The 16789-nt window shown below is 40.9% G+C and overlaps 1 protein-coding gene across 1 annotated transcript; it reads right to left on the bottom strand.

Moving 5' to 3' along the window:
• Positions 1 to 13871: 13871 nt before the first annotated feature.
• Positions 13872 to 16304, bottom strand: LOC104442535 (9-cis-epoxycarotenoid dioxygenase NCED2, chloroplastic). The gene is given in 2 exon segments (XM_039311205.1): positions 13872 to 16022; positions 16025 to 16304. Coding segments are annotated over 2 exon segments (1863 nt in total). The 5' UTR covers positions 16167 to 16304; the 3' UTR covers positions 13872 to 14301.
• Between the last annotated feature and the right edge of the window lie 485 nt (positions 16305 to 16789).

The following is a 16789-nucleotide window of genomic DNA, read 5'->3' as shown; positions in this document are numbered from 1 at the left end:
TGAATGGAATGGAGCACTGACCTTATAAGTTGTAGGCGACCTGCAAACGAGAGAAAGCGTTGTGTCCAAGATTGCACCCTTGAAGTGATGAGATTAACCAGTGTAGCACTATCAACTTTGGAAAGTCTAGAAGAAAGAACAGGAACCCCCAGATATCGGAAAGGCATGGATCCCTCTTGGAAGCCAAATAGAGAGATGAAATCGCTTCGAGATTCAGGGGCGACCCCTGAGAAATAAATCTCACTCTTATGTAGATTCGGTTAGAGGCCGAACCATGTGGAAAAACTATCCAAGCCTGCCTTGAGAAGAGAAAGGGCCGGCATAGACGCCTCCGCAAACAGCAGCACGTCATCCGCAAAAAACAAATGAGTAAGTCTAATCGGCTTGCATCTCCAGAAAAATTGGAACAATGGTTGATTGGTTTGCTTAATGATGATGCCTATAAAAACTTCCATGACAAAGGTGAAGAGGTAGGGTGACATGGGATCTCCTTGTCTAATGCCTCTATCGCTAGGAAAGAATCCATGGAGTTCGCCATTAAAGGAGATCGAGAAATGAGGTGACCGAACACAGCTCATAATAAGGTTAATAAAGTGGAGGGGAAAGCGAAAAGCTTGAAGCGTTACCTCTAGAAAATCCCAATTGAGTGTAGCATAAGCTTTACGGAAATCAACTTTGATGGCATACCTAGGCTTATATGGCTTGAGGTGGAACCCCGCAAAAAGCTCTTGAGCTATAAATATGTTGTCACTAATTCGTCTTCCTTTAACAAAGGCATTTTGAGCAGTACTAATGACAGCAACCATACGGTTGGCAATAATCTTTGTAATGCATTTGTATATCGTGTTGCAACAAGCAATCGGCCTGAAATCATTTACCGTAGTAGCATTTGGGCATTTCGGCACAAGGGTGAGAATAGTGTTGTTAGATTCCTTGAGAAGCTTTCCAGTAGTGAAGAAATCACTAATCGCATTAGTAACCAGAGGGCCAACAACATCCCAGCAATGCTTAAAGAATTCTACGCCAAAGCCATCGGGGCCCGGTGCTTTACCAGTTGAAATGGAGAATAAGGACTCACGAATTTTCGCATTAGAAACAGGCCTTGAGAGGTTGAGAACCTAGCTGTCGTCGAGAACCCGAGGAATGATCGATGAGACATCCTGAACTGAAGGTAGATTAGGGAGAGTAGTGGAGGCCAAAAGGTCTCGGAAGTGAGAGACCACAAGTTGTTGAACTTGAGGAGGGTCTTGAACTGTATTCCCTGCATCATCCCTTAAAGATAAGATTCTATTGAGGAGATGCCTCTTGTTCACTGAATGGTGGAAGAATTTAGTGTTAAGATCACCCTCTTCAAGCCACTTAACCCGAGACTTCTGCTTGTAGAAGCTTTCTTCCGGTAGGCGTAGGTCCGAGAAAGAGTTGATGCATTCTCGCTCGTGGGCTGCAAGCTCCAAGTTAAATGGATCCAAATGAAGGGCTTCCTGTGCGGCAGTTAAAGCATTACGAGCCTCCATAGTTCTAACAGAGATGTCTGAAAAGGATTCTTTGTTATTGCTCTTGAGCTTAGCCTTAAGCATCTTCAACTTAACATAAGGAGTGTACATGGCTGTACCCCTAACCGGCGAGTCCCAAGCTTGGCGAACTAACTGGGTAAAGAACGGATGTTCCATCCAAAAGTTAAAAAATTTGAAAGGCTTCTTCATCTTAGGAGTAGGGAAAATTCTTACCACCATTGGAGAGTGATCTGAGATGCCGGTCGGAAGAAATGAGGCTTCGAAGAAGGAAAATGCACTACTCCAGCAAGAGTTGATGAGCACTCGATCAATTTTCCTCTACTTGCGATTTTCACCAGAGGAGGTAGCCCAGGTAAATCTACAACCAGTATACCGGAGATCCTCAAGCTCCGCTTGAAGTAAGCAGGTTCCAAACTCATCATAAGACGGTAACCAGGTGGAGAGGCTATTAACCCTATCCGAGGGAAACCTAATAGCATTAAAATCGCCGGAAATTAGCCAAGGAGAAGCATTACAAGAACCACTGGTCAGGATCAAGTCTTGCCATAGAGGACGCCTACGCACAAAGGTGTGCTCAGCATATACCACCGAAAGGTAAAAAGCTTCACCAGTAGAGAGACATTTCAAATGCCCATGAATGACTTGATGGGAGGAAGAGAGGGAGGTAAACTCAACTGCTTTAGGATTCCATCCAATCCAGATCCTCTCTTTGTCAGAGTGCTCGTAATTAGCAATCCAAACCCAATCGGGCACAAGGCATTGAGATAACGAAGGAAACAAAATGGGAGAGGCCTTCGTTTCCAAAATGCCCAAACAACTCAGGCTATTGACTCTAATGAGGTTACGGATCTCAGCATGTTTAACAAGAGCACCAAATCCTCTTATATTCCAAGTAGCTATATACATATTTACAAGATGGCGGGGGACTTACTTTTTACCTCGCTTTTTCTTCGAGGTAGTTTTTGGTTTGGGGCTAGCCAGAGCATTACTATCAGAGGAGGTTGGATGTACTTCACTCGGCTGATGGACAGGAGATGGAGGTCGAACCTGTTCAGCAAGGGGAGACGGACCCAACGGAACCGAGGAAGCAGCAATCAACCTATCTTCTTCAAATTTGGATCCAGCAACAGAGGCCTCAACATCCTAATCATCCTCAGAGACAGAGGAGGTAACCACCCGCATGCGGGGGGCGTTAAGGTTTATCGACAAGGAGGGTCCAGCCTCTTGCAAGCTAGGAATAACCCCCTTAGTAGGAATAACTGGGTTTTGAGGAGGATCAATAGCGGAGACAGGCAAAGAAGCACCAGCATGGGTGCCTTTTTATCCCCGAACCACCTTCCACCCTTCATCTACTCGAGCTCGCTGAGCATGATCAGTAGGCCGGGATAAGTCACCAGCAGGGTTGGTTGGGATGGAAGAATTTGCAGCAGATGTACCAGGACGACGGGCAGGTATGTTGGGGCCACAAACATGACCAAAGGAGCAACAAGCAGGGCATACAACAGGCTTCCATTCATATAGAACGTCCACTCGGCAAGTGGTTCCTTCGATACCAATTGGTATAGACATTGGTAAGGTATGTTCAGCATTGATCTCAACGCAAACATGCACATAAGATAGGGTGCGAACCTGTTCCATGTGCTGATCCACATATAAGGGGCGACCAATAGGACTAGCAATAGTGCTAATTCCCAAGGCAGACCAAAGAGCAAGTGGAACGTTCCTGAGCCGAACCCACACCGGGACCGTTTGTGGCTGTTCCTTTTAAGTTCTAGCAATGGGTGCCACTGTTGCAGAATGAGAGGCACCTTCGCCACAGTGAGAGGCCCACTATCAAGGACCTTCCTTCGAAATTCAGGGTCCGGTAAATGAAAGAAATAAAAACCATCATCATTTGCCCGGACTTCCAGAAGTTGGGACCCCCAAACGTTCTTCATAGCAATTTCAGTCATCTGGAACAGCAATCGTTTGCCTACATAATAACCCACAAGGCATTCCTTCCATTTAGGATCACAACCTTCAAGGACTTCGGATGGAATCCGGGCAAATGGCTCACCATCAACCACATCTGGAGGCACATAAGTGAGGTCATATCCCTTGGTAGCAGCCTTAGCTATATTTGCCCAAGAAAGGGCTTGCGCCTTGGCGGCCTCAGGATCTAATGGGGCAACACGCCCTCTAGAGGGCTTGCGCGTCCTTACAGGTTTAGTGTCAGGTTTACCAGAGGTACCAGCAACAATAGAAACAGCAGGTGGACGGGCTCGAGTGGGAGGAGATTGGGCAGGGGAGGCAACAGCCTTGCCCTTGTCCAAAGGAGGATGAGATCTCCTACCACGGCTACGGCCCCTGGACCGATCTCGCTAGGCCTTCCTTGAAGTACTGCGTTCACGAGCGAACGTATCCATCTGCTCAAATAGCCCAGCACAGCAGAAAGGAAACCAGAAAACCCTATTTAAGGAAGAGCATTAATACCCGAGGAAGCCAAGTTTTGCAAGATGCTTCGGTGGAGTCCAAGGGTGGAGGAGGGAGAGAAAACCCACCAAGACCCAGCACCCCACACCAGCCGAGGAGCTTGCACCAGCAGAATCGGATTCGTGAAAACCAGAAAAGGGGGGCGCTCCGATCGAAGGGCACCAAACATCAACGGGGAGGAGATAGCCAAAATCCTTTGGTGAAGAAGGAGAGGGTGGTTGGGAGAAGGGATCCACCGAAGCTCAACTCCAACGATCCATCCAAATGCCCAGATTCAGTAGCAGCAGTCGCGAGTGAACAAGAGAGCGATCGCATGGCTTGAGAGCATATTGTGAACAGTACATGTCAGGTCAAAGTCTTTTTACAAGAGCTAATGTTAATTCTTATTATTTTCTCAAAATGTTTCTACTTGATATCTCCTAATTATATCATTGAATATCTTGATATATAGAAATAATTCATATTTTTGGCAAGATATGCAAATTTGTTTTACTTTTGACACACAAAATTTACCATCCTTTATTATGTGAAACACATTTATATATTCAGATATTATTTTATCATTGTCAGGGGGAGAGATTGTTGGGACAATCCCCTATGTTCTATTGAAGCCAACAAAAAAAAAAAAATTAAAGGTTACTTTGTGTGTTTTGGTTGAGTAGTACCATGTGATGTATACACAAGTCAATATGCATATGGTGTCCTAACTAGGTGAACTAATATGAGGAGTGATTTGCTACTATCAAGAGTGCTCTACTGATGTCAAGGGATTGTTACCACATTGAGAGTGAATAAGTATTGGGAGCCAATGTCTCTACAAGCTAGAAGATATTGAGATAGAATAAACAACCGAAGGACCTTGATCAAGGATGAACAAGTCAAGAATAATGGGGTAGGATAACTTGGAGGTACCAATATTTGGTGAACAATTTGATAGACCTAGTGATAGTGAAGAGGCCTTGAATGAGGATATATGGTAAAATTTAGGAGGATCATGGAAGGTGAACAATTTGGTAGAGTCACACTCACCAATAAGTTTAGAAGGGCCAAAAGATAGAAAATATTATTGTTCTAAATAATAATATAAAAAAAAAACAAATCATTATCAAGAGCAACAGATTATTAGCAGGATTAGCTCTCTCTATCAGATGAGATGGAAGACTATGATGATATCAATGATTTGTGGGAGTTCAATGAAGACTGATGAATTAGAGAAAAAGTTTAACATGATGAGGATTTCATGCATACTTGGAGGTACTATAGTCAATCTTTCATAACTTGAAGTCTTTAGAAGCTAACATGTTCAGAAAGATCATTAAATGGTTGATCGAAGTCATTCTGTATGGTTTGACCATGGACAACACCAATAGATTGATGATAATGAGCACATCCTAATTATAGGTAATGGATCGTGATGATATCAAGTCCTGGAAGATGGTAGTCTCTTACACATCTAATTGGAACATTTATCACAATATAAATAACCATCGAGAAGGCTTGGAATTTGTATCGGGAGCACTACAGTTGAATCATAGTAGTATTGCAAATTATGAGCAGGATTTAGACTTTGACAAGAGCAGACTACCATTGTTGGAGAGAAGTTTTGATGATTATGAGCGAAAGAGAAATGTTATGCTATTGGAAATAGTAGAACCAATGGCTACTTGACGAATTTGAGTTTGAAATAGTCATCTAAGGTTAGATGGCTATATATTCAATCCAAGAGAAGTAGTGGGGTTGGGTAAAAACAAACAAAACTAGTCTAGTGCTTTTGAGTGTTCTATTTTACTCTACTCTTATTCAATGTTTGCTATTCATTGGTGATTACTCTCCATGTAGTATTTTTGTTGCTTTGTAGTCGTGATAAAAGTAAGCATACAAGAGTTATAACAATATAAGATTATTCTTCACAACGCCCTCGCCCAAACCAAGTGAAGGTCAGCTGACAACCTCACTAGCCCAGGGTTGGGAAAAAAAAGAAAGGGAAATAGGAAATAAGAGAAAAAAATAATAAATAATAATAATAATTAAAAAAATACAAAGTTACAAAAATTACAAAAGTATCAAGATCAACACCAATCATGCCATATAGGATGGCAGCACTAACTAGACTCTCATATCAACGATTTCCAACCAAATTTGGCCAAAATAACTAAATTAGCAAAATGTTGAAAAGTTTAGGATTAAACTAGCAAATTGTCAAAGGATTTTGGACTAAATTGACACAATTGAAAGATTTAGGACTAAGTTGACAAATTATGAAAAAGTTTAGGATTCAATTGGTCAAATTAAAAGGTTTAAGATTGAACCGGTACATGTGCAATAGGATTAGAACTTTTTTTGGTGATTTTTCCATTAATTGATGTGGGGTTGAATATTTAATAAATATAACTGGACACTAATGCAATGCTTTAAATTATTTTTTAGCTAAGAGGGATCCAAATACATAAGTTAATCAGCTCAAATCTGCGTGACCTCTTGCAGATCTTTTTTAGATGAGTATCAAACTTTTATTGTGCATTCTCAACAAAAGTAGATCTTCACGTGGCGTGCTGTTTACAATTTCAAATAAGACTATAAGAAAATGAACCTAAAGAAATTGAAGATATCAAAAATAGACACACGATATTTCACATAATCTAAAATAAAACTACTTTAAATTAAAGGACTAATTAGATGACTATAGCTAAGAACCACGTATTGCATAGATAATTCAGTGAAATTAGAAAAAAAAAAAAAAAAAAAAAAAGGCTGCCAATTACACGTTATTAGATAAAAGGATGGTTGAAGTACTTAATGAGAAAGCAAAACGAATTTTGTGAAGTACCGCAGGCAGAGGGGGGGAATAGAAACAAGCCAATGGAAGGCTTTGAGATAACACTAAAAACTAGAGAGAGAGAGAGAGAGAGAGAGAGAGAGAGAGAGAGAGAGAGAGAGGGGGCATCAAATCTGGAGTTTGGTCGGCTGTCAGCTAGTGATGGAGATTTTTCAGATGCTAAACAAAACATGACAAATCACTCTCAACTGGTCTCGGTGCTTTGCCTTTTCAACTGGGTTTTCTTGACTGTTATCAATCCACATGCAGGAACTTGCATGAGAAGCCCAGCAGCTCACCTTTTCCCCTCTAATTTTGCGCAATCAATTTGCCGCCAATGCCCCACCTCCTCATACAAAAAAACAAAAAAGCCTCTTGAATACCTCTAATTAATAAACCCACGTTGTATCTCTAAATAAGCAACCACTTTTCCAACAGAGAGAGAGAGAGAGAGAGAGAGAGTGTGTGTGAAGGCACTTAGAGACAGACGGCGGCTTTGTGGGGATGTTGGACTGGTGGTCGGCGGAGATTTCTGTCCCATGGGACAGACTTGTTCAGAAAAGTTATTGAATGTGTTTCAAGTTTCCACAAAAAAATTTGCTACAAAGGTTTCACGAGGAAAATAGCGCTCGAAAAATCACCTTTGCCCTTTCTTTTACATGTGAAAGAGACGTCCTTGGTATACTTCTACGATTTTCCATAGGGAAGACCCAGCTCCAATGCCTGACTAATAGGGTACCGGGCATACTCATCTGACAACTAGCTTGGGCTAGCAGGACTGGGATAAAAGCTTTACAGTTAAAATAAGAAGAAAACCAAAAGTTTGTGGATATCTTTCCATGTTTGATTCGTTTAATTCATAATTGGACCAAAAATGAGTATATTTTTTAACACGGGTAAGGGAACTTGCTTGGCCAATCCTGATGGACACACATAAATAGTTTCTACTTTTTAGTGCGAACTGAATTAAGTAACCATCATAGACAGAATAGAGTGAGCCGTTAGGCCAGTTTAATATGAGTGAAAAACGTTAAGATTTAAATTACAAAATTAATTAAATTCAAGTCATGCATTTAACAAACTTATGTTATATGGAAGCAACAAGTCTTTAGAAAAGCCAAAAGAAAAGAAAGAATCAACTAAACTCCACAAAAATAAATTTTCCTTGACAAGGAATCTCAGCGTGGGAATAAACAACAATCACGTGAAAATACAAGGCGTGGGCACAAAGTTTCAAAGGCTGCGAGAGACTAATCAGAAGGAAAACGGACCATACAATTTATGAGAGAGGCCAATTTGACCATGGCAAGGAGCAATCGCATGCGTGTTTGTGCCCCTTCTTGGGTGTCTCCCATATTTGGCTGTTTGCTTGGGTACCTCTAAGTCATTCCCGTCCCAAAAAGCGACTGCCTCTGTCGTGGTCCCCCTCGCGACCATTCTACAGTCGGTGTCGCTAATGCTTGAGAAAGTTATTGTCAGTAAGTCTCTTGGATTTTGTTCTTAGGAATATTTGTCTTGCTTATTTTCACATCAACAACCTCTTCTTTTTCAGTCTTTTCCACCCACCTTCGAAACTTTATTATTCCTTTTCAAAACCTTTTCAATTTCCACCAAGAATCGCAATCAAACCGAGAAACATTAACCCATTTTTTATAAGAGGTTATATTTTCTTCCATCCTTGTTTTGATGAAGTTTTCCGTCACCTTGTCTTTGATTGGTCGGTCAAAAGTTATGAATATCACTCATATGAAAAGTTAATTAACATTCAAAGTGAATGGTAACCCATGTTTGTAACCGTCAAAAAAAGGCATGGTTAAGGGATATTTGCTCTCCAAACCAAGATGGAGGAAAACATGGCTCATAATAATGTTAACTTCTGCTATCCCGTTCATTTAATTGGACATGGATCATTTTATGACCGTGCATTATGAATCTCATTGAGTTTCTCATTCAGGGTAAAATTCAGTGATCATGTTTGTCATCATGTAAATGAAGCTTTAAGCAACTGATTTATCCATGAATATTTAGTCAATTATTAGGTTAAAAAATCCAGAAAAGAGAAACATGATGTATGTCCTACTCCAAGATATTTGAGCATTCCCTATGTATGTGTACCTATATACACCGCAGAGTCAGTTTATATGACAATAAACTAACAATTCTTCTGACCAAAGAAAAAAAAAAAACTAACAATTTCTCAGGAAACGAAATCATTCGACTTAGAAGAGTAGGACTAATATTTTTCTTCTTTTTTCCTCAAACGAAAGTGTTCCTATAGAAATAGCTGTATTTTCTTTTAAAAATCTTCTTGAGAGTCGGCAAAGTTCGAATCTTTGACCAATTTATGATTATGTCCATTTCTTGATGGAGGAAGTAGGCTCCATTCCAACAAGAAAAACTATTGCTTGTTAAGTTCAAAATCAACATCCACTTGGTCTCTGCTTTATTTAGTGAATACCCATCAGGAATAAAATAGATATATACCAATTAAGATATATACCAATTAATCTTCTCATGAAATGTTAGTCAAAAGATAATACAATAGACCTTTCTTCCGGGCCAAATAAGTTTTTGAACCCCCACTGTAATCAAACGAGAGTAAGATAGTTGCAAATTATATTGAGACCGGAATAATTCTGATGGCACACCTTATCCCATATACCTAATCTCTTACACAGTGCATAATGAGGAAAGATTTCCTAAACAAATGAGTAATTGTTTTCTCCAAATTCGGCAAATGGATGCCTGACCCTTAAGGGAGAACGAACTCGAAGTTGGTAAACGTGCGAAACACGTGATCCTTCTATTATTGGTCAAATGACTTACGGGTTCAAAGAGGAAAATGAATTATGAGTGACTGAGAGTAAAAGACTGATAACGCAAGCTCAAAATAAACTCACAAGGGCGAGAGCTTGACAAAATAAAATAAAAAAGGAATGAAAACTTAGATGAAATAAGTAAAATCTTTCGATTTGGTTGAGTTTCGATGCGTTCTTCCTCATGTTTTGAGCTTGATTTTTTACCATTTTTTATGGCTCGCCTCATAGGTGATTGCCACGTGCCATATCGCTTGACAAAAGTTTTTCACTACTCCTCAATCTTTCGCCGGCTATAGGTTTGGCATCTAGGAGGTTTGGTACATCATCTGTTCATCACGTTAGCCATGTCCAATTTTTAGTGCCAACACAATAATCGAAGCAAAGAAAAGTAAATAATAATCCCTTTCCCGTACATGTAGGTAAGGATTTGCATAACGTTAGCAAGATTTGGCAAGTTAAGAATCTTTGACTCGTTCTTTACATTGTCTTTGATGCCTTAACTTCCATGTATTTTGCCTTTGACTAACAATATAAAACAGCACCTTTTTTCCCCCTAACTAGCGCTTGATAAATTCATGATTTTCAGCCGTTCATCTAGTGACAATGACACATTTTCAAGCTCGTCTTTCCATGGATGGAAACTGATCAAGCATGCACGCATGTGGAGAGAGAAAGTAGGTAAGTCGGCGAGTTCCCACCGCATATTCGTCTCGTAGTTAAGCAATAAAAGTGAATAATCACATAAAAGGACAAATACATTTGTCTTACTTCTTGTCGAACCGATGAAGTGCAGTACACAAACCAACCAAATTGCTAGAAATACCCATTCGGAAAATCTGAAAAATGTTATTTATTTCTCTAATTGAATGCAAAATACATTTATTGATTAAATAATTTGGTTTTTTTTTCTACTTTTTAAATATCTGTATCTATTTTGTCATGTCTCACACGCATGCGCGCGCATAACAAAATACACCGAAAGATTTTTTTTTTTAAATCCTTACCTTAAAATTCCAAATTATTTGAAATTACGTTAATAAATAAATAATATCTTATTTATATATTTCCCCTTTACCTATATCAAAAGAATCGATACTTTATGCCTTGGTGGCTTTAACAAGATTAATAAAAATTAAGAAACTACTTAAAACTAGGTGGCATAAAAATCACTAATTTTTACAATTTTAATTGTGTAAAATATAGGATCTCGGAACTAAAAGGTGCAGGCTATAAATTTAATAAGTATATAAATTTTATTATCAAAGCAAATCGCAAGGGTTACCTTGGTGAATTTCCTAGAACTTTTAATTGTGACTATTTATTTCACAAAATTCAAGTGGAAAAGAGAAGAAGCGAGACGTGGGTAACTTTAGTAGTTGGTCAAACTTTCTTTGATCTTACTATAATATAAGGAAAAAAATGAAGAAACTACATTCTTCTAAAGAGAAGACTAGATTTTTTAAACCTCTACAAGACAAAAACTTTAAGTAGGACTTTCTTTGCCCTTGCCAAATCTCTCTCTCTCTCTCTCTCTCTCTCTCTCTCTCCCTCTTCTGTGTCAGTGTCCGTAAAATTCCTTTTCCCCCTTCAGTTATGGACAGCATTCAATCCGCGGCAAAATGGCAAATAAATTCGAAAATGCTTGAGCAATAAAGACGTGGATTTGCTTGTCATTGTTCGATAATCCAATGGACCATTCCACGTTCGTCGTTATTCCATGTCTATCATATGCTTTTCTGGCCACCGAGAGGGGACAAAAATCCGCGCCTATTGAGAAAAGAAACTTAGATTCTTGGGAATTGGAAAGTGAATTTTTTTTTTGGATTTGATGTGCTTGAATTTTGCTAACATGCCTACAAAAAGTAAAAATAAAAGCAGTGAGTTGATCAATCTTCATCAATCAGAAGTCATATCGACGTGATTAGACCGAACGACACGTTTTGTGGACATAATTTGGCTGAATCAAAGATCAAGGGGCCATTTTCTTTGATCCATCTCAAGTAAATATTACTTAATTGACTTTCCTACCAAAATCAAAACTATATTAAATTTATCATTAATATGTATGGGTTTCGGTTGATTTGAGGTTTTTTTTTTAAAGTAAATGTAAATCAATTTAGATTCAACTACTAGAAAGCGAAAAAGTAAAAAATGAAAAATCAATTTAAACATAACTTAGATTGGGCTTTCCTTGGTAAATTGCTCAGTTGATACCATACTTCACAAGAGCTCCGGACTTTCAAATTCTTTTATACTTTAGGGCATGAGCATAGAGGTTAAACTATTTGGAAACCCCTGAACACCGTAAGAGTCTCGCAAACCAATTCAGTCCAAGTTTGTTGCAAGTAATTATGGCTCACAATGATCTATACTTAGGTGATGGGATTTGGCGTGCAACGTCTATTTCGTAAGTAAGAAAAATCCCTAAACACTCCACTCCACTCCACTGTATGCCATGGTTCAGAGTTAGAAAATGTTTTAGCAATGATTGAGTATCCCTTCCCAAGGTATGAATTTGGCTCTAATGAGCAATTGATTATTATATCATCTTTCAAAAACTTTATGAGAATTTTATATTCTTTAAATTTGAGTATCATTCACAAAAAGTGATGAATTGATGTAAATTATACTTATAAATGTTTACTATTAAGCAAAGTCATCATGCTAACAACGACATTTCCTGATTCAATTTGGGCGACTACCTTTATTGTGAAAAGATCCAACCATTTTTTTGGAATTATATAGATTAGATTTATCTATCAATAATTAATGAGATAGTTTCTTTCACGAAGATAGTTGACAATTAATGAAGTCAGTTGCTTTTCAAACTTAAATAACCATCTTTGTGATAAATAAATAAAAAGGCACAAAAAATTATTAAATTATGTCTACTATGACACATTTATCTAGAACTTTTTATTGTGACATAAAAAATCCCAAATTATGTCCATTATGACACATTTATTTTTAAAAAAATTTTATGACATAAAACAATCCCAAACTTGTATTTACATTATAAATTTACTCTCCATCAAAGCTCTATCAAATGATTTTTCAACCAAAACATCATTTTTATTTCATTTAAGTTGCGTCATATCAACAACGTTTGCCTTCCGACATCAATGTCGATAAAATTTTAACGATACTCATTGACGGAAGGCAAATGTGTTATGTAGATATAAGTTTGGGATTTTTGGTGTTTCAGAAAAAGGTTTAAAGTAAATGTGTCACAATGGGCATAATTTGAGATTTTTACTAACTTTTTCCCCAAAAAAGGGTCCAACTTAGAATGGATTACACGTGAAGATTATTAATCATTGAATTAGTGGTCTTTAACGAAGATAGTGGCCAATTAGTGAAGTTGGTTGTTTCCAACATAGATTGCCACATTTAATTTGTTCACCAAATAAAATTAAGTCATAGCACTCCACAAACACTTGCAATGTGGTTTTTCTCGTAATTGCTTCCCGTATAGTTAAATTAAAAAATTTCACCGTGTTCCTCTTTTATCTTTTTCTGATAATGATTTAGCGTAATTACACTAGAAGAATAGTAATTTAGTATTAGTACGATAGGGTATGGCTGCTATAATAATATGAACTGTATCTTTAGGTGTTGGGACTCATACCGAATTAGCCAAATCTTAGGGTAGTGGGGCAATTTCCCAAAATTTTTGGAGGCTAGGGAATCCCTGGCTGGCTTCATGGGGTTTGCATTCACATGAAAACTTAATAGATTCCACTATGGCCCTAATTAAAAAAAGAAAAGAAAAAGTAGAACGAGTTATTGTGTCTTGCAATTCTATAATATTCTCTATATACAATATAGAGTACTGGGAGCCTAATTGAACTGGCCACAGATGATCTTCGAAGGTTATAGCAGTACATAGACTAAATGGTCAACAAAAATGTTAAATCTTGAAATTAGTTATTATTATTAACCATAGGTCGGTCAATGACGATAGTAATACCGAGCAACTCAACCGCATACCTATACAAAATAAAGGCCATGACCTGCTGTCCGATTTTGGTGAATACAGATAAGATGACGTTCTGAATGTATAAGTGATGTCTTGGGGCTACGTTATGCATACGTAGCTCCAAAGAAAACCAAATACGTAGAACTCTATAATATATATATTTTACTCTAGAATTCCTGTATTGCCCATCCACCAAAACAGGTAAAAGAAGGAGGAAAACATATTTTTACTCTACAGATACAAGAATTGCAATTGGAGAAGGAAGAGAGATATTTACAGAACGCAGAAAAGAAAAAAATTAACTAATAACAACATTACATAATGGTGAGAGAAGGAAAAGCCGAAAAAAGAGAGAATAGAAACAGAAATCAGCTGAGCTCAAAACCTGCACACTGTCCAAAAGCTACAAGCTGCTCTCTGCTCAAACTTGTTCTTTTTCCCAACAATAAAAAAGAAAAAACTTAAAACAACGAACGAAACCAGAAAGTCTGGTTTTCTCTTGCGTTTCAGGTTTCGTGTTCCCCGAGGAACCGGACGGCCTGTCTCTCCGGTGAAGACCTCCTCCTCCTCCGCCCCCGCCGCCGGCGCCGGCGCCGCTTCCGCTTCTGCTTCACTCTATAACAACACGTACACTACACCGACCCGGAAAAGGGGAAAACACCCCCCCAGAAACAGAACAAAAAACTAGAAGGTTTATGTCACTCATACTTGGCTCGCTAGGTCTTTGGACTCGATGAACGTCCCATGAAAGCCGTAGGGGACCCTGGACGGCAGCTTGACCGAGGCCTCGAGCTCCAGGTTCTCAGCGTTCACGATCTGGAGCTCCGACGTCCACGCCTCCTCGTCGTGCACAAAGGCGAGAATGTGGCCGTGATCTTCGCTCGCAGGGTCTTGGCCGGCCGGCGAGAAGAAGGGTTCGCCGCCGTATCTGTTGTCGCCGTAGAAGTACTTCTTGACCTCGCCCGTCTCGAGGTTGACCTTGGCGAACCCAGAGACCTTCGGCCACGGCTCGGCGATGGCGACGTATGCGTATTTGGTTTTTCGGCCCAGGAGGTTCCGGTTCACCATGCCGGCCTCCAAGTTCACTTGCTCGGAGGGGTGAATTATGGGCCGGCGAGTGGACTTTCCGGTCGTCGGGTTTAGGCGAATTTCGGAGAGCACGCTCTGGAGGCTCTCGTCGCACTCGTTGAAGATCTTGTCCGCTGGCGTCATGCATGACCCGATCACCACCACCTCGCCCCGCTCCGGCTCCTCCCACGCATTCCACAGGTGGAAGCAGAACGTTCCCGGCACCTCAACCCACCGGATTCCCGACCCGTCGCTCGCCCTCTTGTCCAGGATCCCAAAGCGGGACGTCTTGTCCTTATCGTAGATCACCGGCGAGCCACCGCGTAGCATCTCCTGGAGCTTGAACACGACCTGCTGGTCGGGGATCACAACAAAGTTCTCGGTGATGGCGAAGTCGTGCATCATCGTCGGGACCGGCAGGGGGATCTCAACGTCCGCCGACTTCTCGCCGTCCGGCGAGACCCTGAAGTACTTGAGGTAAGGCTTGTGGACGACGTCGTAGCTCAGGGCAAAGAGCTCCCTTGTGATGGGGTCGACCTTCGGGTGGGCGATCATGGTGGACTTGAGCTGGCCGTCAAAGTCGTACCGGCCCACAGTTTCGAGGTCGCCGGAGTGCTTGACCCTCACCTGGTATGGCAGGTCATCCTCGGACATCGCCAGCAGGCGGTTGTTGAAGTAGACAAGGCCGGCGTTGGCGACGCCGCTCCCACAGCTGTGGTCAAGGAGGCCGAACGCCCCCCTCGCGTAGAAGAGGAGGAGGCGGGCGATACCAGAGTGGCCGTGAAGCTCGCCTATGGCCTTCGGGAACACAGGCCGGCCCAGCTCCCGCTCCTGGACCAGCCTCTGTGTCTCGGTAAACCGGCAGGCATAGCTGGCAGAACCTCCGCCGATCGTCACCGCGTGGACCATGCCGTCACCGTCGAACAAGTGGTGCCCCGCCATGGGCTCGTGCAGAGGGTTCGCGCCGTTCCGTACATAGACTCCATTAATGCAATCGGGGATCTTGCCGGCCACTGGAAGGTAGCGGCAGACGGGCTGCTCGGGAACCGGGGCGAAGTTTCCCCCAATTTGTACGTTGGGGTCGGCGGTCTTGGGGAGCGGATGATGGAGCTCTCGCGAAATCAGTGCGCTCTCGACGAAGTCCAAGGCTGTGGCGGCAGCTTTCTGTAGGAAATTCCACCGTGGAAGGTGGTGGTGGTTGTGGGTTTTCTCGGTGGTGGTGGTGGTGGTGGTGGAGGTGGTGGAGGTGCTTATGGGTTCTTTAATAGTCATTGCAGGTGGGGGCTTTTGATGGGATTTCTTTGGGAAGTGGAGGATGGAAGGAGATTGCAAAGCACCATTTATTGTGTTTTGGTGTTGGTGGGCTTGATCTTCTTGCTCTTGGCCATGTGCAAGAAGCCCAAGTCCGCTAGCGAAGAAGATGACGAAGAAGAAGATGATACGAGGTGCTCATAACTAGCCCAACTACTAGAGTTGGGTGATATCGTTGGAAGAGCCATGGCTTCTTCTTTTTCTCTCGCCTTCTCTCTTCTTGATTTTTTTGGTTTCTTCTCCACCTTCTTTTTTCTAGGTTGGTCCAGAAATCTTGTCAGGAGAAGAAGAAGAAGAGAGAAGCAACAATGAAGTCTAGAGAGAGAGTGAGAGAGAGAGGTTTGGGGGAGAAGAAATGAGGGAAAATGGGTATAAATAGAGTTGGCGGTGGGGAGAGGGGGAGAGAGAGAGAGAGAGGGGGGGGGGCAATTGTGTGTGAGGAGGTCCACCTCAGACATTTAGGAGGAGACCACGTGGTAGATTTGTGGGGAGGGCACTCGACGATTGACATTGAAAGGGCTTAAATTATTTAGATTAAAATAATAGCTATTGACACATCAGCGAAAAAGGAAAAGTGGAAGATGAAGTGATACCAAACATGAGGCGGGTCAGAACTTTGAATTTGTCTTGGTATTATATAGTTTGAAACATTACCAATATACGAGTCACAACCATTAACACATAAGGGAAAAGAGGATAGAGAGAGCTATGATTGGAGGGTATCCTAAAATTAAGGAGCAATAAGAGTAAGGATTAGAGTCAAACACATTTTTAAATTCACATTTATTCAATCTAACGGGTAATCTTTCTC

The sequence above is a fragment of the Eucalyptus grandis genome, chromosome 4 (genome assembly GCF_016545825.1).
Source record: "Eucalyptus grandis isolate ANBG69807.140 chromosome 4, ASM1654582v1, whole genome shotgun sequence".
NCBI classification, from domain to species: domain Eukaryota; kingdom Viridiplantae; phylum Streptophyta; class Magnoliopsida; order Myrtales; family Myrtaceae; genus Eucalyptus; species Eucalyptus grandis.
The sequence above is the reverse complement of the archived record's forward strand: the minus strand, read 5'-3'. Positions and strand labels throughout refer to the sequence as shown.